A 25,704-nucleotide genomic window follows, 5' to 3' on the forward strand; every position below is an offset into this window, starting at 1 on the left:
GGTACCTCTCAACTCAAATATATATTTTAGAATATTAGAGATGTATTGGTCTTTAGGGTTCATCTAATCAATCCTGTTCTCCATTTCAAACCCCCACCACCACTACTCCATCCCACTTCAATTTTACTAAAGAAGAAAACTAAAGCCTAGAGAAATTAAGTGACTTATCCAATGTCATTAACCAAATAGGAGAGTAGGGACTTGAATGCAAGTCTTCCATCTCTCACAATGGGGTTCTTTCAACTATATGACCATACGTAATTTAACTTATTTACAATGATGAAGTTTGAATGGATGTCACAGTGAATAGAATAAGGCAAAAGAGGAGGGGTAGGGGGTTGTTGAGAGGTAGCATGACAGAGTCAATCTTGGAATCCAAAGATCTAGGTTCAAGTCCCAAGCACTCACAAAAATTACTTCACTGGTCAGGGCCCCAAAGCAACTCTCAAAACTATGAATTGCATAAAAGGTACTGCTCTGCATTGGTAAAGGAAGTTCTTTACCAAGAGCTGCTTAAAACCATGAAATCACAGGTCTGGCTTTAAAAAAAAAAAAAAACAGGATGAGAAAACACAAAACCTCACCATGACACATTCTATTACCTGACTGATATAGATTTAGATGGCATCTCATTAATGTTACCACCATATATGCTTAAGGCTAGTCTAATTCTTCAAAGTAAAACAATGCTATTAGGTGTTCAGCTATTCCTTTCTGCAAATCATTCCATGTGTCTTTCATGCTGAGTTACAAACAAAAATAACATATTTTATGCTATAAAGCAAAAGTGCTGGATAATTTATTACAGATATCAAAACAAAGGCATTGCCCTTGGCAACCCCTAGAATAAATAATAACAAAGAAACAATTTTTTTCTTCATGAATAACTGACTTTATTCAATCCAATTTTGGCAGTGACTGAGGTAATGTGATTTTATGTTATTGCTTTTTTTAAAAATTGGAGGCCATGGATATTCTGGCTATGAATCAGTTTTATAAGCATCAGTAGTAGACCATGAATCAGAACACTGCACGGTTCTCTGTGTACCAAACAAGTGTTCTGTGCTTCCCCTAATTTAGCACACAGTTGCCCATTTACAGTCAGAATTAAAGGACCAAGACAGAGATAAATGGGCAGACAATACAAATTATTTAGGGCTCATTTGCCATTATTCTTGTTTTCCCACAATGTTCTAGAACTTTGAAAACAACCCAAGACCATCTAAGAACTTTGACTTGCCTTAACTCCCAAATAATTTTTCCTTGTGTAGCTTCAGTTACTTCTAAGTTTCCATGCTGCAGACAAATTTTGAATTGGTTGCAGCTGACACTACCTCTTACACCATACAACAGCTGAGGCACATACAATAACTTGGCACCCAAAAACATTCTAAGTGAACACAAAGCTACTCTGTAACAAGGGAGGGAGTGAGAGAGAGAGAGAGAGAGAGAGAGAGAGAGAGAGAGAGAGAGAGAGAGAGAGAGAGAGAGTGTGTGTGTGTGTGTGTGTGTGTGAGAGAGAGAGAGAGAGAGAGAGAGAGAGAGAGAGAGAGAGAGAGAGAGAGAGAGAGAGAAGAGGGAGGAAAAAATTCAAGAAAGTAAAGCTTTTCTGGGTTCAAATGGGAGCTCAAAATGCTTGCTATAACACATGCTTTCAAAGGATCACCAATGGTACTTTTAAAGTTTAGTAAACTGGCACTCCCTAGTCAAAGCTTACAATTCTTTTCTGATTAGATCAGCTCCCACAGCAAGTCATCAGTAGAATAAGCACTGTAGTGAGGTCATCCTATTGGGACACTGATGGGAAATCATAACTGGCTTAAAAACACATTGGAAAATAATGTGTTTTCCAGGACTCCAATTCTTCATGTTGTCCACTAGCCAATATCTCTATCTTCTTTCCAATGACCAAAAGGTCAATATAAGAAATATCAAGCCAATTATCTATTTATATTCCTTTAATCCAAAAGGAATAATTAAGCAAAAAAAAACAAAAAGTCAATGAGCTTCATTGAATGTATCTAATTGAAATACTAAACATATATTTTTAAAAGCATTATATTAAAATGCTGAGAATTGTGAATGATTAATGAAATGTGATCAAATGCAATGGTATCTTCAGATCTTGAATTTCATGTAAAAAGGACAATATTTTCTATAAAGCATATGATTTTTGAAAATCTACTTGTTATAACTAAATCAGTATTTCAACTATTTCTGCTTAAGATCCACAAGTCATATTGCATACAAGTATTTACCATGGGTTACACAGGGAATTGGGTTGTAAACAAAATAACATTTTGCTAGAATTTCAGTTAAGTTTTACAGATACATCTATAAAACAATAAAAACCATTTGGGGATTTTCAATGTGTCAATTATAAAGTTTTAAATTTTAAAAGACATTTTATTTTTTTCCCAATCAGGATGTACTGGCCTGTAATACAGTGTTACTTTTGAGAGGTTGTTAGAAAAGTAATAATATGGCTTCATATAAAAATTGAAAGACTCAGCTAACTACACCAATTTTTAAATGCTGTCAAATTAATTTAACATAATTACACCTGCTCAGCAGCTGCACTTGGCACGAAGGAATTAAAACTAAACTGTTTATACTTTGTCCAGACCACCAGAAAGAATTTTTTTTGTTTTTCAGTTCTTCCTTTTACTTTTTTGCCAGTAGCCTAAAACCATTAAGAATTAAAAATTAAAACCACTGAGTGAAGAGTTGTATTGCATTTTAACTCCCTGATTTCTGTCCAGTGTATGAAAGGTCTATGGCTCAGCCCCACAGAGACATTTGGTAAGATATAAAATAGTCAGAATTTTACCCAGGAATCATAAAAACATTGCTAATGCTGAAATTCTCTGTAGCCCACCCTTCAGCCACCAACTATTGATTTTTTGAACTATTATAGGAGAACTCCACAACGATATGTTTCAGCTATGCTGTAATAGATATATTCCAGTGCCAAAAATACTTTTGAAGTGAAATTTTGTCTTATCTAATCATCTTCACTTTAACTTCACAAGATTTAACATTACATAAGACTGAAAATCTATGTTTACCATGTATTTGTGTGTATGTGCCTATATACGTACATATTTATATTTTTAAGAATAAAGCTCAAAGGGAAAGCAACACACATAAGATGAACTAGATGCATTTAAATTAGAAAGATTTTTCAGTGATTAAAGTCCCTCAAATATTAACCTATTTAGTCATTCTCATGTCTTATGGAGACATGAATGTGTGAGCATTATACAAGATTTAAAACCAAAAACAACTGTTCATTTTTAAGGGAAATTAACTAGCGATCTTTCCAAAAGCGACGCTACGTTTGATCAATTTCAGGACCCGTGGTCTAATTTTCTATGACATGAACTAACATCGCAGACCAAGCTGGAGCAGCAGCGTCTGAGGGTAATCTCATTGGGCTGTCGGAGGTATCCGAGACGCCCGGAAGAATTATGCGCAGCTTAAGAGCTTTTAGAAAAAAAAAAAAAAAAAAAAAAGAAAGCATCAGACTCCTCCCTGGTAATAAAGCCCCCCACAAGAAGGCACCACGGTCAATCTAAGGGCGTTTCCGAAGCCGCCACCCCCCCCCCCGCTGGCTCTGCTCTGGGACTGATGGTATTACATCCAAAAAGTGGGGGAGGGATTTCCACCCACCCAACCCCCGCCCCACCATCAGCACCACTACTGGTCCTAACACATGTTTATGTGTAACCAAAGGTTCTAGCTTAAATAAAAAATGTAAAATAAGCCCTTAAGAGCTGTCCCAGGGAGGGAATACATGGCATTGCCCAAGCAGGTCCGGAACCGGTGGGGTTACGGTACCTTTATATCGCTCCAGGACATCTTCGTAAGCCTGAAGGTACTCCTGCTCCTCCACGTAGAGGTATGCAGCCGGGGACAGGTAACCGGCCATGGCTCAAGTTCCTTCAAAGCTGAAAGATGAGTTCAGCTCTCCCCCCTCCCCACCGGCCCCCAAGGCTGGAGTCCACAAGCAGCCTAGGGACCTAGAGAAGGGGAAGGGGAAGAAAACTGCAGAAGGGAAGAAGGCTCGGAGCCCGAGGCCAGTGTGAGCCCAGAGCGGTCCAAGGACACGCCCAGGCCCCCTCCCCAGACTGGCTGCTGTAGCAGTTGGCCAGGCCTCCAATGGGAACCCGACTGCGCGCCAGGGGGCGGTGACTTAAGAGACCGGCTAGGCTGGTGTCTGCACAGGGGCAACTCGGACGCCAGGAGCCAGGCTAGCGGGGCGATGGCAGGGTGAACGCTGCACCCCACTGCAGGACGCTGGCGCGGGGGGGGGGGGACGGGTCTGGAGGGGCGCCCACTCACTCTTCTTTTCTTCCGCACCCTGCGGAAGGAGCAGCGCAAAGACGCCGGCTTTCGTGAGTGGGGAGGGAGATCCTGCCTAAGCGCTGGGATGAGCTTTTCAGCTGCGGCATTCCGGACAGCCGCAGAGGCAGCGGCCGGGTGGGTGCTCCGGCGGTAGATGGGAGCGAGGGAAGGGAGAAGGAATGGGGCAGAGCAAGAGAAGGTCAGCCGGGGCTCCGGCCCCTCCCTTCAATGCGATGCTGCAGGGCCCCCTGGCTCGGGCGGCTCTCCCCGCCTCCCTCTGCAGCCCAGCCTTCCCACCCCGGTTTATCACCTCGTCTGAGCACGCCCACTCCCGGAGACCGGCAGGCCGGCCCCGGAACCCAAAAGGCGAGGTTGCTATTTGGGACCCACAACAGGTGTCCTGGAAACCCAGCCCTGCAAAGGGGCAAGCGAGGGCGGCTGCGTTCGCCCTCCCAGAAAGAGGAGGAGGAGAAGAAAGGGGTGGGAAATATTTTCCCCACCCAGTGAAATAAGGGGGTCGTCTCTGTCTTCGTCTAGTCTGCAGCATCTACTTGGCCCAGGCAGGGCCTGGGCGGCACTGAGAAGCCTCCCAGGGGCCGGGCTGGGGAGGAGGGCGAATTGCCTCTGCAGGTGGCCCCACAGCTCAGAGCTCTGACAGCGGGAGCGGCGCTTGCGCTCCAGCTGTCTACTGATGGCCCATCCCAGTACCCGCCCCACTGAGGATCCGTCAGCCCTTCCAGGTTCCTCCTCCTCCTCTTCCACCACCACCACCACCCCCACTTGAGAATCACTCGTGCTCCTGTTTGTCTCACACGTACAGTTCGAGCAGCTACAGCATCAGCGCCACCCTAGATTTCTTCCGGTTCTCCTTCTTTCTGCACAATAATTCGAAGTCATTTTGTGACCAAGGGAAAGGGCCAGATGCCCTTCCCTTTAGTCTTGAATGCAGGGTTCCATTTCCCTATAGCTAACTAAACTAACCTTTCCAACCTTTTCATCATCACCAACACCTAACATACTAACATGGGTTCTGTGTTAATGTCCTACAAAGCTTAAGCCCTTTAAGATGATTCCCCTTAGATCCGCTCCGAAATTGATAAATGGTCAAAGGATATGAACAGGCAATTTTGAAAGGAAGCAATCCAAGCTATCAGTAGCCGTATAAAAATGTGCTAACTCACAAATAATTAGAAAAATAGAAGTTAAAAACAACTCAGATTCTACCACCACCACCCCCACTCATCAAATTGGCAAAGTTGACAAAAAAGGAAAATAATAAATGTTGGATGGAGCTTCAGGAAAACAGGCACATTGATGCACTGGTGGAGCTGTGAATTAATCCTGTCATTCTGGGAAGTAATTTGGCACTAGGACCCCAAAGTGTGCCTACTTTTTGACCAAGGGATACCACCTCAAGGCTTATGTACCCCAAAGAGTAAAAAAAAAAAAAGAGGGAAAGGGCGTATAGGTACAAATAAAATGTAGAGCAGCTCTTTTTGTAGAGGCAAAGAACTGAAAACTAAAGAGGTGCCCGTCAATTAAAATATGGCTAAACAAATTATAGAATATGACTGAAAAACTATTATTCCATAAGAGCAAAAGGGACTTTTCAGAGAAACCTGGAAAGACTAATATTAAATGATATAGAATTAAGTGAGCATAACAAGGAGAATAATTTATACAATATCGTAAAGATAATTTGGAAAGACTTGATTGTTCAATGCAAAGCATGCTATCCACCCCTGGACAGAGAGGTGATGATGGTTTCAGGTTGCAAAATTATATGTTTTCGACATGGCCAATGAAATTCGTTTTGCTTGACTATTATTATTTTATACAAGGGTTTCGTTTTTCTTTTCTTTTGTTTTCCCCCGAGATCGTGGAGAGAAGGGAGGAGAGGAGAAAAATAGATTTTTGATCTTTGATCTTTGAAAAAGATATTAAAAACAAAAGGAAGAGCTCTTATTCTCCATGGATAGTTCCCCATTTGTCACCCATCATTATATATGTATTTGTACATAACTTGATGTACTGTCTTTGGGGGGGCAGGGAAAGGGTCCAACTTGTGTTTTCATTAGCACAGGGAAACCATTTTGAGGAAATTCCCTCTACCATTGCAGACTGGTAACTACTCTGCAATTTAAATCTTAGAAGATTGTTTGGTAATACTGAGATTAAGTGCCTTGCCCAGGATCCAATACCAGTATGTGTCAGAGATAGGGCTTGAATTCAAGTCTTCTTGACTCCCAGGTCAAACTCTTCTATCTCTGACAACATCTTATCCCTCTGCCTTGTCATATTTATGAGATAACTTACGAGTGAACTATTTTTCTCCCAATGGAAAGGCCAATTATTAAATTAGTCTCTGAGGACCTGGTTTGGGATACCAGGTCTATTGCTTCCCTACCTTTGTGGCCTGGGGGGAGTCACTTCCCCCTCTCTGGGCCTCAGTTTTCTCCTCTGCAAAATAAGGAGATGGACTATATGAATGAGTCACTTAATTCGAAAGCATTTATTAAGCATTTACTATGTGCCAAGGGCTGTGCTAGGGCACCAGAGCTAAAAGCAGGCAAGCCAGTTTCTACATTGAGGAGCCTATATTCTAATGGAGAAAGATAACATATATAGGAGAATTAAGAGATGGAGATGGAGATGGAGATGGAGAGAGAGAGAGAGAGAGAGAGAGAGAGAGAGAGAGAGAGAGACTGACTGACTCTGAGAGAGAGACTTGGCAACATGGTTTAGAAATTTGTAGGGAATGGCATGGAGTCCTAGTTCTGAGAAAAACAAGGAGTTTACCTATTAGAGGGCAAAGCTACAGTGGCAGAATTCGGGTTCCAGTAATAAGGGGATGATGAGGATGGCCACAGAGCAGGCTGAATACTTTTTAAATGGTTGGAATGTCTAAATGATCTCTAGGTCCCTCCCAGCTCTAAATCCAAGGATTGTAGATCCCGCATGATACTCCAACTGACAGCTCAGTTTACGTGTACTAAAATGTAAGCCACTTGAGGACAAGGACTATTTTTTCATTTTATCTTCATATTCCCAGCTCCTAGCACAGTGCCTTCCACAGACAGTTAATGCTTAATAAATGTTTGTTGGCTTGAATATATGAAGTTGTAGGTGTGTCGTTTTGTCTTGTTTGTCTCCTTTAAGTCTGTAAGGTCTTTGAAGTCAGGGTCCATTTTTTCTCCTTACTTGTGTAGCAGGAGGATTGAAGTACTTATCATAGAACTGGATATTTGTACTTTGCCTCAGCAAGGATTGAAATCCCTCAATCATGGAGACACATGAAGAGATCTACCAGGAGCCGATGATGGGGCATGTCTTTTAGCCAGAGCCTGTATTCCTCCCAATGGAACCAAAGCACACATACACAGTTCTACAGCAAATGCTATTCTCCTCCTCTACACAGATACACTTAAAAAAAAAAAAGTAGTGTTACACATACACAGAATGTCAGAGATGAAAAAAATCTTAGAAATACTCTGTTCTAACTTCCTCATTTTACAGAAGAGGAAACTGAGGCCCAAAGAGCATAAATGTTATATACCTAAAATAGTGTTATGTACATAACATTAAGTGCACCTAGGTGGTGTAGTGGATAGAGTGATGGGCCTGGAATCAGGAAGACTTAAGTTCAAATTTGACCTCAGGCACTTATTAGCTGTGTTACCCTGAACCAGTCACTTAACTATGTTTGTTTCCTCATCTATAAAAATTAGCTGGAGAAGGAAATGGCAAAACACCCCAGTATCCTTGCCACAAAAACCCCAAATGGGGTCACAAAGAGTCAGACATAATGAAAAATGACTCAACAACAATATAACATTAAATAGTTTGGATGGGCTTTATGCACACTTGAGCCAGTAACAACATACTCCTAATATTCACTATTTACAATAAGACCCTACAATATCTCCAGAATATCCATATCTCTAGAACCAAAAATTTACATATTTTAATATTACAAAAGCAATCTTTTCAGCCAGTATATTAAAATTTGTATCTATACCAACATTCTTGACTGCAAATACCCCACATATATTATACGTCCCATGCATACTGAACAACAGGCTTGAACTGTGCCTCTTGACTCCCCCAAGAGAATAAAGAGTGTTCTTGCAGCTACTATTTTCCCTTATCCTGATTCGTGTCCAGAAGTCTCTTTCTTTTAGAGCAAAGACTGAGGCATTTTTACTTTTTGTATTCTCTGTGCCTAGTACAGTGTTTTTATCCATAGGAATGTTTGCTGGATTTAATGTAGCTATCTATCACCATTTAGTTATACTGAACTGACCTGGGAACTAACTACTATTTATAAGATTGTTTCTGTGGGGAAAATACATTCTGTTGGTTGTCTTGTCTCCCTTAAGCCTGTAACGTCTTTGAAGTTAGGGTCCAATTTTTCACCTTACTTGTGTAGCAGAGGATTGGACCCAACGACCAACTTAAAAATTAATTGTGGGGCGGCTAGGTAGCACAGTGGATAGAGCACCGGCCCTGGATTCAGGAGTACCTGAGTTCAAATCCGGCCTCAGACACTTAATATTTACTGGCTGTGTGACCCTGGGCAAGTCACTTAACCCCAATTGCCTCACTAAAAAAAAAAAAAAAAAAATTAATTGTACTTAGAGTAACAACAGCCAGGATTCTGGTCATCTCAAAAAAGCCATTTGTGTTCTCTGGGCCTCAGTTTCCACATCTGTAAAATGAGGAAGTTGGAACAGAGTGTCTCTAAGATCCTTTCCACTTCTGACATTCTGGGTATGTGTAAACTTTTGGAATACAGCTTAGCTGTAAGGTGAAAAAACAAGTGTTTTTTTTTAAATATTAAAATATTTTACCTGTATAATTTTAAAGTATGTTACTATACTCTAAGATCAAAGCCATATAAATGCTACCAATTTGATCAATTATGACTGTACATACACACACATATATATATACATATAAAGTGATTTATAAATCAAAAGTGCTATATAAAAGCTAGCTATTATTATACAATCACAAAAAAGAATCATCAATATTTGTTATAAGCTTTCCTAAGGTACATAAAATTGAATGGTGTTCATTCACTATTACAAGGAGTTATGTAATATGCTTTTCATACTTTTTCTGCTTTTAATACATATTCGTTCCATTTTATATCCCCATTCCTTTGCATAGGCTGTCTCCCATGCTAGAACCAACCAATCAGTAAACATCTGTTAAGCGTGTACTATGTAGACTACGTGTTAGAATGCATTCCTTCCTTCCCTCTATATTTTGGAATCCCTAGTTTCTTTTAAAGTGAGCTACCATGAGACGTCAGGAGACCAGGACTCCTGTCTAGTGCCTTCCCAGCACCAAAATTACCTTATATTTACTTCATAATACTTTTGTACTGATTTGTGTTCTTGTTGTTTCTCCTTATAAAATGCAGGCTCCTTGAGGGCAGGGGGGGGGGCGTTCATTTTTGCCTTGGTATCCTCATCCCCTAGTACAATGTCTGGCATGTAGTAGGTGCTGGATAAATGCTTGCTTCATTGATTTATTGGTTAGATTTGTACCTCATTGCCTACTATGTAATGCAGTTCCCATTTTTTATTCAGCATCTACAGCAATCTCTTTTTTCTCTCACTCACACTTGTCATCTGCACCACACTCCTCTGACATCAATTCCATCACCCCCAAAAGCGGAATGTACATCACCACCTTCATTACCTAAACACTTAGGGTAATACCATCTCCCACTAATAAACACTCACAGCAAATGCCACATCTGTGTTCTCCTGACCCTCATCTAATATAAACAGGCTTCAAGGGCTTCTTTTCATCACCAAGTCTTTGTTTTTCTTCCTACTGTATTATTTACATCTGGCTCCATCAACAGTTCCCTCTTTTCCCCTACCTCATACAGCAGGATTTTTTTTTTACAAGGAAATGACACTGCTAGGTGACTAAACACATTTAGCAAACTCAGGAAAGACTGTGTGCTAGGACTAGTACAGATCCTGTCTTTCTTTTGGTTCTCTAAGCCTTTACTTCTCTCTCTTCTCGTCTCTCCAAAACACCCTTGATGCTCTTCCCCTTTCCCACCCCTCTTCCCCTTTCCTCTGAGACAAGGGAGACAGGCCAGCATCTCATAATACAAGCCAAAAGCTGTTGCCCCAGAAACCTGGACTAGGAAGCTACTGGCTCTGGATTGTTTGCTTTTCCTGTAATCATGAAAATGGTCATGGGGGGACTTAAGGGGGAGACTCTGCTTCACTCCCTGTCTGCTGCAGCAGTGACCTGGATCCTAGATACAGGCATCTTGGCTAGTCCCCTGTAGGCCCCCCTGGAAGAAAGCAAAGTACCAACTTTGCATTGTAGTGAAAAGGCAAGAGCAGCTTCTAAAAGAAGGGGTGGGAGGGGTCACGGGAGTTGGAGTTGGGGGCTGGGGAAGGGGGAGAGGAAGGGGGTCAAGGATATAAAAACCAAATGCTGAAACACCAACTCAAAAGGCCTCTTAGGGAAAGAGCTACCCAGGGTATACACAATCCAACCCCCAACACATTAGCACGATGCTTTGGAAATAAAGTGAGAGAACAATAACCTCAACTAGCAACACACCAAGACACACTCATCACCGTGTTAAAGTATTAATTTACACACTTATCAGCTTTCAGCTGGGCAAAACAAGATCTCTACCCTGCTTCAGCTTTTACCACCCAGGCAAGGAAACACCAAGTGAGACTGAGGGCCAGCAGTCCCTCCCTTACATTAATTAATCAGGGCCTCTGGACTGATGAGCCCTGAGCAGTGTATAATGTTCAGGAGCTGCTAGAAACACAGGTTCTGCCAGAGATGCTTCCGAAAAAGGTTAAGAGAAATGGTTCAGATGACCCTAAATCTTTCATCCAGCCAGATAAACCCAGACCTGTATACAGACCTGTGCTTCTATGTAGATACAAATGCCAATTTGGGATGCTCTCTTTTTTTCTGAGTTACACAACTAGCAAACACACAGACACACAGACACACACACACGCTGGGAAATCACCAGAGTTAATACTTTTAAATTGTCACACTGTCTAATGCATTTGGATATGAAAGTTTAATGCAGTTGCCTGTCGATATTTCCTTTCATTTAAGATGCATTGATTCATCCAACCAGAAAACAGACCCAAACAGCTTAGTCACTACTCAAGGCATGGAAGACTGTTCCCTCGATAAAGAAGGTAAACAAAATCATTTCACCGCTGGCACCCTCCCCCATTTTTGGCACCAAATCTCTGCAATGTACATCCACTCCATCACTTGACCTCCCTTGGAGAAAACAAATTGATGAATCTCCATAACACTCACCCCCCCCCCCCGTACCCCTCCCCCCTCTTCCCTTACCTGCTATCCTCAGCACAGCTCTCTCCGCAGGATCCAGCACTGAACCACCTTGAATCTTTCTCTTGGATCTCTCATGCTTGGGGAGATTCCAGGGTAATGTGTCCCCTGGAGCCGGGGATGCAGAGCCTGATTTCTGGCTGAAATCATCTTCATCAGAAAAATCCGCAGAGGAAGACATAGAGCAGCGATAGGACGCGTTCCCAGAGCTCTGAGGAGAATGACACAGAGAGCATTAGCAACTACACTCACACACACAGATGTCCTTCGATTTCAGCACACGGAGGCAGCTCTGGTGCTCTGCATCATCCTCCCTTGGCTAGGGGGGATAAATCCAACCAAAGCAAACACAGGGCTCACCATTTTCCCCCCTTCAGGTAGCTCTCAGATGATAGCAATAATCCTGACAGTAAAAATACATGAGAGATTCACACGGAAGAAGTGTGTGGCCTGTGGTCAGGCAAACCAGCTCACAAATGACTTGGCCCAACAATGAAGCCAGGATCAACAGCCTTCCTGATTACGAATCTGTAGTATTTGGCTCCCCCACCAGGACAAAGGAAACATTTTCCGGCACTAGACTGCTGGTTAATTCATTAATGCAACTGTCTCTAAGTTTAAAAAAACAAAAAACAAATTCAGGATCTTGCTTCCTGATTCCTTCATGATTAGTGAAACCAAGCCAATGGAAGCCTTTCTAAAAAGGCTTACTCTAATCATCCTCCCCTTCTCTCCCTTTAATTTTCTCCATAGCAGGTTATCAGGGAAAGTGTCTGGAAGGCACAGCAAGGAGGGAGGATGGGCTATTTCTCAGAACAGCCCTTCTCAAGACAGGGAGAGTACAAAAGGCCATTTTCAGAAGTCTTTTGCCAAGGCAGCTCCCATAAACAAATGTCTGAACCAAGTTTGGAGTCCTTGAAATACTTCACACTTTCAGCAAAGTAGCCCAATCCAATAATGCAAATAAGAATGATGCAGGCATTGACAGGAAATAGAGCCTTTTCTGAACTGCTGATCATTACACAGTGAAATGGGAAATGTGATGCTTTTACAGGAGCCTTTTAGATGAAAGGTTGGTACTCTACTCATCTATTATGCGCAAATCTTCAGGGTCGGTCCTTGTACCAAGGGTCATGGACGCTATTCACACAGGAAAAAGGCGTATTATGTTGCCTATTCCTTCCTGTTTTGTAGAACAAAATTTACTGACCAGCTTATGTTATATTTACTTGTGTAAACCACCATGACAAGGAAAATGACTACAATCTTCAATCCCCAGCAGGGCTACAATTGAAACAATGGTCAGTGGGAGGAAGAGAGTCTTCATGCCCACATCGAGATCCCCACTTTAGTGACACAGAGAATAAGAATGCAAGACTGGAAAAACTTGAAGCCACACAAAGAAACCTTGCAGGGTCATCAATTTTTAGGAAGCAATTAGCATCAAGGAATCAGTGAGGCAGACTCCAATCTGAGCAAAAGCATTATGCCGCCCACCAAGTAGAGATGGTTGCTCAAGCAGTAAACAATGGGCTCTGAGAGCTATGTCCAAAACCACCTACCCAAAACACAGGTGACAGAAACTCAGCAGGAATAGGAAAACTGGATACCAACCAGTCTATCCAATCCCATATGCACATATGGGAAGAAACAAGGCCAAAATCATAATTTTAAAATGTGTACAATATCTTGCATTACATGGAATTTAAGGTTTATCTCTGAGGGGTTTTTTTTTCCTACAAAGTAGTCTTCTGCCCATTTCATTTCATAGGAACTATCACCCAAGTAAATATAATAAATTTTATCTCATGTATTTTCCATCATATTTTAAATAAATAGATTATATTGATGTTCTGTATCATGTGGTCACAGTACACAAAGAGCTGCAAATTAGTCACAGTATGCTATTACCAGTCTAATTTATTTTTTCTGATTTTCTAAAAATCATCTTGAGCTCCCTAAGGTTCTGCTGTTTGTTGAATCACTGGAGAGGGGTGACATTCTTAGAGACTCTTAAAAGGGTATTGGATTTCTCTGAGAGCCTTTCTCTCCTTCCTTATAATGACTTCATACCTGCCCTTACTTAAGGACACATTTTATCTGTGAGATTATATTTCTTATTGTTGCATGAACTATTTTTGTAAGCGGGGTAATTTGACTGTGTATATTTGTAGATAGACACAGATGGGGGAATTGGTAGCAAAAAGTAACTCTTTTCCAAAACAACTATTTATTCCAGCCCTCCTTTTAACTAAATGAAAAAGAAAATAAGCTGTTGTCACAACTGGGTGAACAATGGAATTCCCATTATGCTTTTACATGAATACCATTAATCACATGCAACCAGATGGTTACAGAATTACTACCACTGGACCCAGGGGTGCCAGCCAGAGCAGACCTCATCATGTCAATGATGTACAGATAAGAGAAGGAAAGAAAACAAAACAGAAGAGCCAAAAAGACTTCTCAGAAGGAAATCACTAAACAGGGACTTATTTCTATATGTATATATTTGCATTTATGTATACATACACACACAAACTTTCTGAGATGCTTACCTAAAAGATATTTTATCAGTAGAAAGTGGTAAATAGAGGGCAGTACATTCAAAACCACACATTCTGTGCCTCTAGACTGGTGCAAGGCTTTGACAGAGGCTATTCTAAAATAGACTGAGTAAAACTATTATAATCTTCCTTCATTTATAATGTCTCTAAAAATGCATAATACTAATAACCTGGAAGACCAAGGAAGAATGTTTGGACAAAGCACATCACTTTTGGAAATGAGCCTGTGATTTCATCACTGAAGGGAGCTCTAGATGAGGAATTTCCTCTACCAATGCAAAGTGTTTTCTTTCTAACTTATAGTCACAATTACTTGGGGCCCTGAGAGGTTAAGTGATTTTCCCAAGGTCATACAACCAGTGTACATCAGAAGGGAAATTTGAACTCAGATCCTCCTGATTCAGTGGCCAGTTCTCTTGTCAGTATAACATGTAACCTCTCTGGAACTGATCACAATTACTTAGAAAAAGCAATCAGATAAAAGACAGGAGTGACTTAAATTTTCAGTGTGAGAACTTACACATTGGAAATTAAGAAATGCTACGTTTAGTAAGGGAGAAAATGTTAAAAATGCAGATGAAACTTAAAAGTATATCATGATACTTTTTTCTCCCAGAGAGTTGGTTGTTAAACATTTACCATCACACTATTGGATACAGGAGTCTTCACAAAACCACCTCCCATACCCTCAAATGCCAGAAATTCTACAGTTGGAACTTCCTCTTTCCTTTAGCTTGAGGGGTTGATCCTCATTAAAAACAAACTAAAAACAAAACAAAACAAATACTCTTTAGTGTTACCTCTTCCTTGTATTCTCAGGGATGTCTTCTAGGGATAGAACACTAAAACTAAGTTCAGCTGGTACCATTTATATATATGGGGCACATACCACCAAACCACCTCATTTTCTCCCTCTCCTTCTCTCTCTCTGTCTCTCCCTCTCCCCCTCCCTCCCCGTCTTCCTCCCCCCCTCCCCCTTTCTCCCTCTCCAAACTTCATATTATTACCTAAAGTGGATTACTAATACCTTAAATGACTAACTTATCTCTGTGCGTATTCACTTTCCCAGAACTACATCTCACACCAGCAAACAGCCTAGGGGTTAATCAGCTTCTAAGGTAAACGAGAGAATCATTCAAAGATAGGATATACTGGCCTTAGAGGAGATGAACAATATGATAAGAGTGTAAGACTAGGCCTTATGTCTCTGTCATGGGGTGCAGAGCACCCCAGAAGTTCTCTGGGGCACATCAAGGAAACTTCTCCTTGAGAAACTAAACCAGAGGACAGATAACGCCTAGAGAGATAAACTGAACCAAATCGGACTGAGCTAGCTTGGGATTCCTACCCTTCATTCTGGTCTCCCTTACCCTGGGGAGATAAATTTGGGTGTGGCTTCGGCCTTTGTGTTCTGAAGAGGGATCCATAGCCACCCCTCACCCAATTCCTCTAGTCACTAACATCGGGGGATGGTCCTCCACTCCTCACCCAATTCCCCCAGCTACCACCAGTGAGGGATGGTCCTCTCTCACTAAAGGAACTTGAGATTTGGTACCTCTGAGTCATGTGCTTTATGCCAAATCTCCGAAAAGTCCAAGGATTTCTTTCATGGTTTCCCTCCCCCCACCCTTCCCTTCCCTTGCTCCTAAATAAACTATCACCTTATTCTAACTAAGTTTTGTGTGCAAGAGGGTGTAATTCTTTAAAGAGGAATTCCTAAGAACCCCAACCCCAACCTGTACCCCATTTCCCACCATATCATCTCCAAACACAGAATGATTCCCACTACAACCTCCTTCATGAATTGATATTTCTATTGATATTTTCTTGGCAGAAGGTCCCTTAGAAAAAAAAAAAAACAACCCTAAAGGTGGGGAGCAGCTAGGTGGCACAGTGGATAAAGCACTGGCCCTGGATTCAGGAGGACCTGAGTACAAATCCAGCCTCAGACACTTGACACTTACTAGCTGTGTGACCCTGGACAAGTCACTTAACCCTCATTGCCCCACCAAAAACAAATAAACAAACAAAAACCCACCTAAAAGGAAGGAAGGAAGGGGAAGGAGATCAAAGGATTGGATGAGATCTGCAAATAGACTAATAGGAGAGAGTAAAATTTTTGTCTTCCAGAAAGCTCTACCTTTATATGAGGAATACAGAGAAAAACAAAAAGGCAACAACAGCTTGAGTGTGATACTGGAATTGAGACTAACCTGGACTGGAGAAGAAATAAGGAGTAAATTCATGTACAAAGTAAATTAACACTTCTTGAAAAATTATAAAAGAAATGAATGTTGTTGTTTTTTAAAGTGAGGCAATTGGGTTTAAGTGACTTGCCCAGGGTCACACAGCTAGTAAGTGTTAAGTGTCTGAGGCCGGATTTGAACTCAGGTCCTCCTGACTCCAAGGCTGGTGCTCTATCCACTGTGCCATCTAGCTGCTCCAACAAATGAATGTTAACCAGGTGAAGAAGCTGGATGGTGTTAGGAGAAGAAAATTTGGAACCATAGTTATCTCTGGGGAAAAGGTTGTATAAAAGGGATAGGGAAGCAGAATAAATTAAGAGAGATTAAAATTTTACACAAACTGTTATAGGATCATAGATTAGAGATAGAAGGGACCTTCAGTGTTATTTAGTCCAACCCCCATATTTTACAGATGAAGAACCTGAAGCCCAGTTATCCAGTCACAGAGTTAGTAAAGTGGCAGAACAAGGCTCTAAACAGAGTCACTCTGACTCCAAATCCATTCAAAATTTAGAATCATATATTAAAAGCCAGAGGGGACTTTCAAGATCATCTAGTTCAACCTATCCTTGTTTGTTTGTTTGTTTTTTGTTTTTTGTTTTTTTAAGTGAGGCAATTGGGGTTAAGTGACTTGCCCAGGGTCACACAGCTAGTAAGTGTTAAGTGTCTGAGGCCAGATTTGAACTCAGGTACTCCTGACTCCAGGGCCACTGACTCTATCCACTGCGCCATCTAGCTGCCCCCCAACCTATCCTTTAAAAAAATATGTTAAAATTGAAACAAGGGAGGTCAAATAATTTGCCCAAAGTTACACATATTCTAAGCAGTGAGACTAGGACTCAAATCGAGAACTTTTGATCACAAAACTTTTTCCACTATCCAGTATAACTGCTTCCATGGAATCTGGGGTACAAGGAAGGGGAAATGAGTCTATTGGAAGGAGTCTGAGTTCAAATTAGTGTAATTAGTATAAGCAAGACTAAGCCTTTAAGTACTGACTTAAAAGAGGAAAATCAATAAAAAAGAATTACACATAAGACATAACAGTTTATGTTAAAATGCTAATGGAGGGGCAGCTAGATGGCGCAGTGGATAGAGCACCGGCCCTGGAGTCTGGAGTACCTAAGTTCAAATCCGGCCTCAGACACTTAATACTTACTAGCTGTGTGACCCTGGGCAAGTCACTTAACCCCAATTGCCTCACTAAAAAAAAAAAAAAAAGCTAATGGATTAAAATCCCCAATAAAACAAAAGAACGTTAGCAGAATAGTTAAGAAAATGAAACCCAACAATTTGCTGCATTAAAGAAATATATTTTTAAAATAAAGGAATATACAAAATTAAAATAAGTGGATGGAATAAAATGTACTATTCATCAAAAGATTCCCCCCAAAATAGGAATTGCCATCATATTATCAATTAAGGCAACAATGAAAATGTCAAAGTATGGAAAGAGATAAACAGGAAAGACTACATTATGCCAAAAGGTACTATGCACAATGAAAAAATTATCAGTATTAAATATTCACCAAATTCACAAAAGAAAAAATGATCAACTTTTTTTAAAAAAAAGACATAGGTAGTAACAATAACTGTACGGAATTTTATTCTCTAAGAGCTAGACAAATCTAACATATAAAAGAATATGTAAAAGACAAAACTGAAAAGATTATAATGATATAATATATTTTAAAATCTTTGAGTGTATTCTGGAAAGATATATATACTTAAAGCATCATATAGTACCCTTACAAAATGGGGATATTTCTAGGGCACAAAGAAACAATTATAAAGGGGCAGAAATATTAAACACAACTTGTATAGATCATAACACAACAAAAATAATAAATAATAGAGGAAACACAGGCAAAACATGCATACTCACAGAAAGACTAAATAAGGACATCCTGAATGAGTGGGTCAAAGAATAATAGACACAATAATTATGTAAAATAGCATAACAACAATGAAACAATATATATATATCAATATATATCAACAATCTGTTGATTTTGGTGATTGAGTTAAAGTATTACTCAGAAAAAAATATCTCTGAAAACAATGATTAACAAAGGAGAAGATTAATGAACTGAGCATAATTTTTTTTAATTAAAAAATAAATTAATCAACCAAAAACAAATGCAAAAGAAGAAATATTGAAAACTAACAAAGTTAAAAACAAAAATACTACACACTTATGATGAAAAGAAAGATTTTTTTCAGTTAGAAAAACTGATAAAACTTTAGTTAACTTCCTTTTTTTTTTGCTGGGCAATGAAGCTTAAGTGACTTGCCCAGGGTCACACAGCTGGTAAGTGTCAAGTGTCTGAGGCCGGATTTGAACTCAGGTACTCCTGAATCCAGGGCCGGTGCTCTATCCACTTCGCCACCTGGCTACCCCTGTCCTGTCTCTTTTTAAAAAGAAGTTAACTGGGCAGCTAGGTGGTGCAGTGGATAAAGCACCGGCCCTGGATTCAGGAGTACCTGAGTTCAAATCCGGCTCAGACACTTGACACTTACCAGCTGTGTGACCCTGGGCAAGTCACTTAACCCCAACTGCCTCACTAAAAAAAAAAAAAGAGAGACAGGACAAATTGCTTGGCTTCTCAATGATAAGGGAGGAAAGGGAGAGAGAATTTGGGACTCAAAATTTGAAAAAAGAAGTAAAATTATTTTTAACATGTAATTAATAAAATATTAAACTTAAAAATAAGAGAGAGGAAATTCAAATTATCAATCAGAAATCATCAAGGCAAATTCCCAACAAAAAGGTAAATATTTAATATCAGAAACCAGTGTAGACAATTTTATGCCAATAAAACTGAAATTTTAAACAAAATGGAGGGTCCCTAACAGAAAATATAAAATACTCAAATCAATAAATGAGAAAGAGATATTAGACAATCCATTCTCAGAAAGAGAAATCAATGAATAATTTTTTAAATGAACTACCCATGGGGAAAAACTCTGGGGCAGAAAGATTTATAAGTGAATAAGAAATATTAATAACAATATCACAAATTTATTTCAAATTATAGAGAAAGAAAACTCTACTCAAATACTTTTATGAATCAAATATAGTCCCAATAACCTCAAAAAGGAAGAACAAAGGCAAAGAAAGAGAACTGTAGATCAATCTCACCAAAAAATATAGGTACAAAATTTTTAATAAAATCACAGCCAAAGGACTACATACAGTGACATACAAAAAGCTTTCACTATAACTAAGTTGGATTTATACCAGGGCTACAAGCATGGTTCAACATTAGGAAATCACTTAGCATAATTAATCATATTAAAAACAAAAACAACCAAAATCACATGATTATACCAACAGATTCAGAAAAGACCTTTGACAAAATATAGCATTTATTTGTGCAAAAAAGCCTAAAAGGCACAGCCATGGAAAATAAAATACTGGAAGATTTCAATAAATATTATTGTTTGAGAGAGTTCTAAAAATGTTAGCACTAGACATCAAATAAGAGGAAAAAATTAAGACATAAACAAAAGCAAAGAAATAAAATTATGTGGTTTGGGAAACAAAATGATAGTTTACTTAGAAAACCCCAGAGAAATTATCTGTATTTACTGACAAAATGATAGTTTACTTAGAAAACTCCAGAGAAACAGTAAAGAAATTAACCAAGATAATAATAATATAACCAAACTTCAGTAAAATACCAGGATACAAACTAAGTCCACAAAATTCATGAACATTTCTATATAGTAGTAACAAAAACAAGAAAAAATAATTCATAGAGAGGGTCTGTTCAAAATAACTACAAAATGAATAAAATATGTGGGAGCAAAACTACTACGGACCTTTGATAACTATATGTAACACTGGTCATCCCATAATGTACATATAGACATAGACTTGGCTGTGTCCTGGCTGGAGCACTTCCTATGGCATGCTGAACCCACACCCTGACCACTTCTTGGGACACATGCTCAGTGCTGAAGAACTTGGCACTTTGATATTCAACCTGAATCATCCCTTTGTCTTCCTACCTGTGATGAAAGGGATTCCCCCAAGTTGTATCAAAGCTGAATCAAAGGACTGGCCACTAAACCTATAAGAGCTTTACACTCAGATTTTAAAATGCTTCTGTCTATCTTTCATCCCTCTGTTCAGAGCATGCATCAAGTAGGTCTTTCTCTGGGATTTCTCATGAGGGATGGGAAAAGGAAAATTCCCCTCTACTCCAGCAGAAATGGCAACAAGCTAATACATGACAGCCAGAGCAAAGAATCAGCTAAGTGAGCTTCAGCCTGGACCTACTTCTGCTTTGTGCTTCTTTCCCCTAGCATAGGTTAGCAAATAGTGATTCTGAGATGGACATTTCAAGCCTTGGAGGTAACCCTGTAAGTTCAAAATGCCAGGAGGTCCTAAATCCTTTAGGAAGTACCACGAGAGTTACTCCCTACAGATACTACATCTCTTCTTGGACAAGAAGATGACCACCAACAAGAAGAGCCGAACCCCTGGCCTGCCTTGCTAAGAGAAATGGTTCTCAAAGTAAACAATTTAGCATCTAGGCAATGGTGAAATGCCAATTCGGCAGTCCTGCAAAATACCTCATGTTCTGATTTTTTAACATAAATCTTCCAGGAGAATATAATAATAATTATATATTATTGCTCCAAGTTTAAGTTTTTGTCACTGAGTGTGAGTCTTCTGTGGGTTTTTTAATCTTTTCTTTTATGCAGAGGAAATAGTTGTCCTATACCTGATCTACATTGTCTCCCTTTGGAAAGGAGATCCAGATGTGAGTCAAACCTATTTTAAGTAATTTCCCCCAGGAATGTGAGGTGAGGGCATAAAAAGCAAGAGAGTTTAAAAAAGAGAGAGAGAGAAGCTGACCCTTTCCAGAACTCATATGTCACTGAAAGTGGTCAGGATCCTGGCCAATGCCCATGTATTTTCCATGATATGGCCACTCACATACATACATACATACATACATACATACATACATACATACATACATACATACATACAATTACTAAACACCCTTTGTAGACAAAAGGAAGTCACTTAATTATTGAAGAGATATTTATTGTTGATTGTTTGCCCATACCAATATAATAAAATCATGATAATATTTAAATTAACTTACAAATTTAGTGCAACTAGACAAAAAAGAGAAATTGTCAAGTGGGAAAATTCTTTGATGCAATAGAAAGAAAACTGAACTTGAAGTATTGAAATAGACATTATAGAAACTTAGTTCAAATTCCAGCCATACCACTTACTGCCTTTGGGGGCCTGAGCAAGTCATTCATCCTTATTATGATTCAGTTTCTTCTTCATTTGTAAAATGAGGTTATTTGGACTAGCTTCTAGACCATAGGTATCAACATAACACTCCCATCCAGTGGAATCAGATTAAAATGTAATTGGGAAATGTTTACAAAATAAAAATACAATAAAACATAACTTTAAAATGCTAAACTAGGGGCAGCTAGGTGGCACAGTGGATAAAGCACTGGCCCTGGATTCAGGGGGACATGAGTTCAAATCTAACCTCAGACATTTGACACTTAGTAGCTGTGTGACCTTGGGCAAGTCACTTAACCCTCATTGCCCCACAAAAAAAATAAAATAAAATGTTAAACTAAGTGAATGCCCAGCCTTGCATACATACAATTATGTGAGGATTAGTGGCCACATTCCTATTTGAGTTTAATACCACTGCTCTAGAATCCAGAGTCTCTTCTAAACTGAAATCTAAGGTCCTTTGATCTCTGATAAAAATATGACATACAAAATATATAGGAAAGCTAAACAAATTTGTAAGAGTACCAGGAACTGTTCCCTAATAGATATATGGCTGAAAGATATTAGTTTTCATAACAACTACAAAATATCAACAGCCATAAAGAAGAGTGTTCCAAATAACTGAAAGTAAGAAAACATAAACTAAAACAATACCGAGGTTTTGCCTCACATGCCTCACACTGGCAAAGAAGAAAAAAGACAGAAGGAGTAAAAACTGGAGGGGCCCAATTATTATAGCAAACCACCTAACCATGCTCATAGCTTCCCCTGGCTTCTGTCAAGTCTGAGCTCAAATCCTATTCTCTACCAGAAGCCTTTTCCACTTCACCTCAATTCTAGTGCTTTCTTTCTGAGATGACCTCAAACTTATCCTGTCTATATCTTATTTATATGTAGTTGTTTGTATATAAGCTCCTTGAGATGAGGCAGAGCCTATTTTTTGTCATTCTTTGCATCCCTGGCTTACTTAGCACAGTGCCTAGCACAAAGTAAAGTTTATTAAATGCTAGTTGACTGACTGAAACTACACAGGAAATGTTATTAATACATTCATGGCATTTTTCCAAATGATCTCACTACTAGGGAAAGAATCCAAGGAGGACAAAAACAAAGCATTCCAAATATAATAAAATATTCTTAGCAGCACCTTCTGTGGTTGGGGGGCAGGGTGGGGAATCTGGAACAATATTCCATCCCCTCAGATAGAGGAATGACTGAACAAATTATGGAATGGAATGGAATAGATTGTTATAGCACAGTGAGAAATGTCAAATATGAAGAATTCCACAAAATATGTAAATTATTTTAATTGGCAGAGCAAAAATAAGCAAAAATAAGAGAACAACATAATCAATCAATCAACATTTATTGAACATCTACTATGTACCAAGCACTATGCTAAGCACAAGGACTGTAATAAAATAAGAGAAAAGAACATAAAAAGGAAGACAAACAAGATATGAGTAACCACAATGACCAGTTTGGGGTCTGGATAATTAAGAATGAAATGTACCTCCCTGCATCTGTTAATGTGATGGGCAACACTGAGAACAAAATGTTGTATAGACTGCCAGATATGATCATCATCAGGTGATTTTGCTTACCTATTTTTATTTTTGACAAGGGAGAGATTTGTGACAGTGGAATGGGAGGGAGCATGGAGAAGAGGAATCCAAATATTATTGTGATGTAAAAATTTAAAACATGAATAGCATTTACTACAAAAAGTGGAGACAGGCCAAAAAAAAAAAAAAGATGTGGGAGCATAGACTACCTAGGTTTGGCAGGGTAGAAGAAAGTAAGAAGTAAGATTGAATGAAAACGTTTATAGAAGACAAGGGAGGCAAGAGGGCAATAAAGACAATTTTTTCATACTTCCCAGATTTTCCTAAATTTTCCAAACTTGTGTTTATTTCCTGCAAGTCTTATATGTCAGACTTTTAGTAGAGATCAAAGTATCATAGACTTCAATTTAGAAGAGACCTTATATTCTAGAGGATCAGTATCTTCCTATATGAGGAAAAGAACAATGAATATGCAGAGGCCTGTTGATGCTAATCGTACCCCAAACTTTTTTTTTTTTACATTTTGCAATTCTCCAGTAATGCCATAAGTCTGCAATGTCTAGACTGAAGTTGAGTCAGTATAGCCAAAATCAGTAAGCTATGGCTGGTTGGTCTCAAAACCCGGCTAAACTCATTGAACCAAAAGCCAATTCAGCCACATTATGTAAAAAACAGTAGGGATCTTTCTATGCTGAGATCATTACATCATGCAACACTTTTAGAAGAGGAAGTGAACAATAACTTCTCTAATTGAAACCCTGGTGGGGAATTTGGGATAAGTACAATAGAACTGCTTAAATTGGAATTTGACCAGCATTAGCACCCTAGTCTTTCTAAAGGTGCCAGGAAATTGGCTTTGACCACAGGCATTCTATAAAAGAAAATGCGAAACAATAGCAGAGATAAGAAAGAACTCTTAGTGTTTGTCAAATATACAGACTTTAGAAAACCTAATTATCCAATCCAGAGACTGGATGATGGACTGTCATAAACCCATAAAGATGAGCCTGTTTTATTTCTTTTTTCAGTTGTGTTCTCTGGGAGAGAACCCATCCCCATCCTTATGGAGTAAAGCCTTCCACTGATTAGATCTCGAATTTCTTAAAGCATATGTGTCCGGGAATTATTCCAGTATCAGTGGGATCACCCCCAACCTACTGTCAGATAATTTCTCTATGTATCTCTCTTTTTTTTTTTTTGGTGAGGCAATTGGGGTTAGGTGTTAAGTGACTTGCCCAGGGTCACAGAGCTATTAAGTGTCAAGGGTCTGAGGTCAGATTTGAACTCGGGTCCTCCTGAATCCAGGGCCGGTGCTCTATCCACTGTGCCACCTAGCTGCCCCCGTATCTCTTCATAAGGAGCACCCAAAGAAACTTGCCACAATGGTAAAGAAACAGAAAGACTGAGTTCTAAACCAGGCTCTGTCACTGACTCTTTGTGATCCTGGGCAATTTACCTAACCTCTTTGTTCCTGAAATGTTTAATCTACAAAATGAGGAAGATGGATTAGATCCCTGCCATCTCTGAGTATGGAGTATCAGAACCAAAGGCTTACATATGCTTCTCACCATAGAATAATAAGTGATCCTTACCCAAACCTAAGCAGAATTCCTTTCAAGGGATATGAATTCCTTTCCCCTGTAGATGAAGGGAATGCATGTTCACTTGAACACATAAAAGAATAGAATTCAGAATTTCCTAATTTAAAAGCACAAACGCTAACTGGTTCTTCTATGATGGAATGGTTTTAAATATGGACCCAGCAAGAGACTGTCCATCTTCTGAGAAAGAGTCAATTAATCCATTAACAGGGGCAGCTCAATGGTGCAGTGGATAGAGCACCAGCCCTGGAGTCAGAAGCACCTGAGGTCAAATCCTGCCTCAGACACACTTACTAGCTGTGTGACCCTGGGGGAGTCACTTAACCCAGATTGCCTCCACACACAAAAAGAATCCATTAACAAGTACTTCCTAAGTAACTCTAATTAGTCAGGCACACTGTTGTTGTTTCTTCTTTCTCCAACTAATCTCACTCTCTCCTCCACAGCTATCTGGGTCCAGTGGCAAGATATATATCAGGATGACTAGAGTTGGCCCAGGATGTTTAAGGCAATTGGGGTTAAGTGATTTGCCCAGGGTCACACAGCTAGTAAGTATCTGAGGTGAGAATTGAACTCAGGTCCTCTGTGCCACCTAGCTGCCCCAAATCAGGCATTGTGCAAGGTTCTTGTAATACAAAGACAGAAACAAATAAACAAAGGAACGAATGAATAGATAAATAGATAGAATGAATAGATAAATGGATGAATGAATAGATAAATAAGGTG

At 39.6% G+C, this 25,704-nt stretch overlaps 1 protein-coding gene across 1 annotated transcript in view; it reads right to left on the reverse strand.

Annotated features, from left to right (window-relative positions):
* LOC122755023 (dystonin-like) overlaps nucleotides 1-25,704 on the reverse strand; it is a 646,765-nt gene that overhangs the window by 450,455 nt on the left and 170,606 nt on the right. Inside the window, 1 exon segment of the mRNA XM_044003425.1 lies at nucleotides 11,719-11,926. Within this exon segment, the coding sequence (XP_043859360.1) occupies nucleotides 11,719-11,926 (208 nt within the window).

The sequence above is a fragment of the Dromiciops gliroides genome, chromosome 4, assembly GCF_019393635.1.
Source record: "Dromiciops gliroides isolate mDroGli1 chromosome 4, mDroGli1.pri, whole genome shotgun sequence".
Classification (NCBI taxonomy): Eukaryota; Metazoa; Chordata; class Mammalia; order Microbiotheria; family Microbiotheriidae; genus Dromiciops; species Dromiciops gliroides.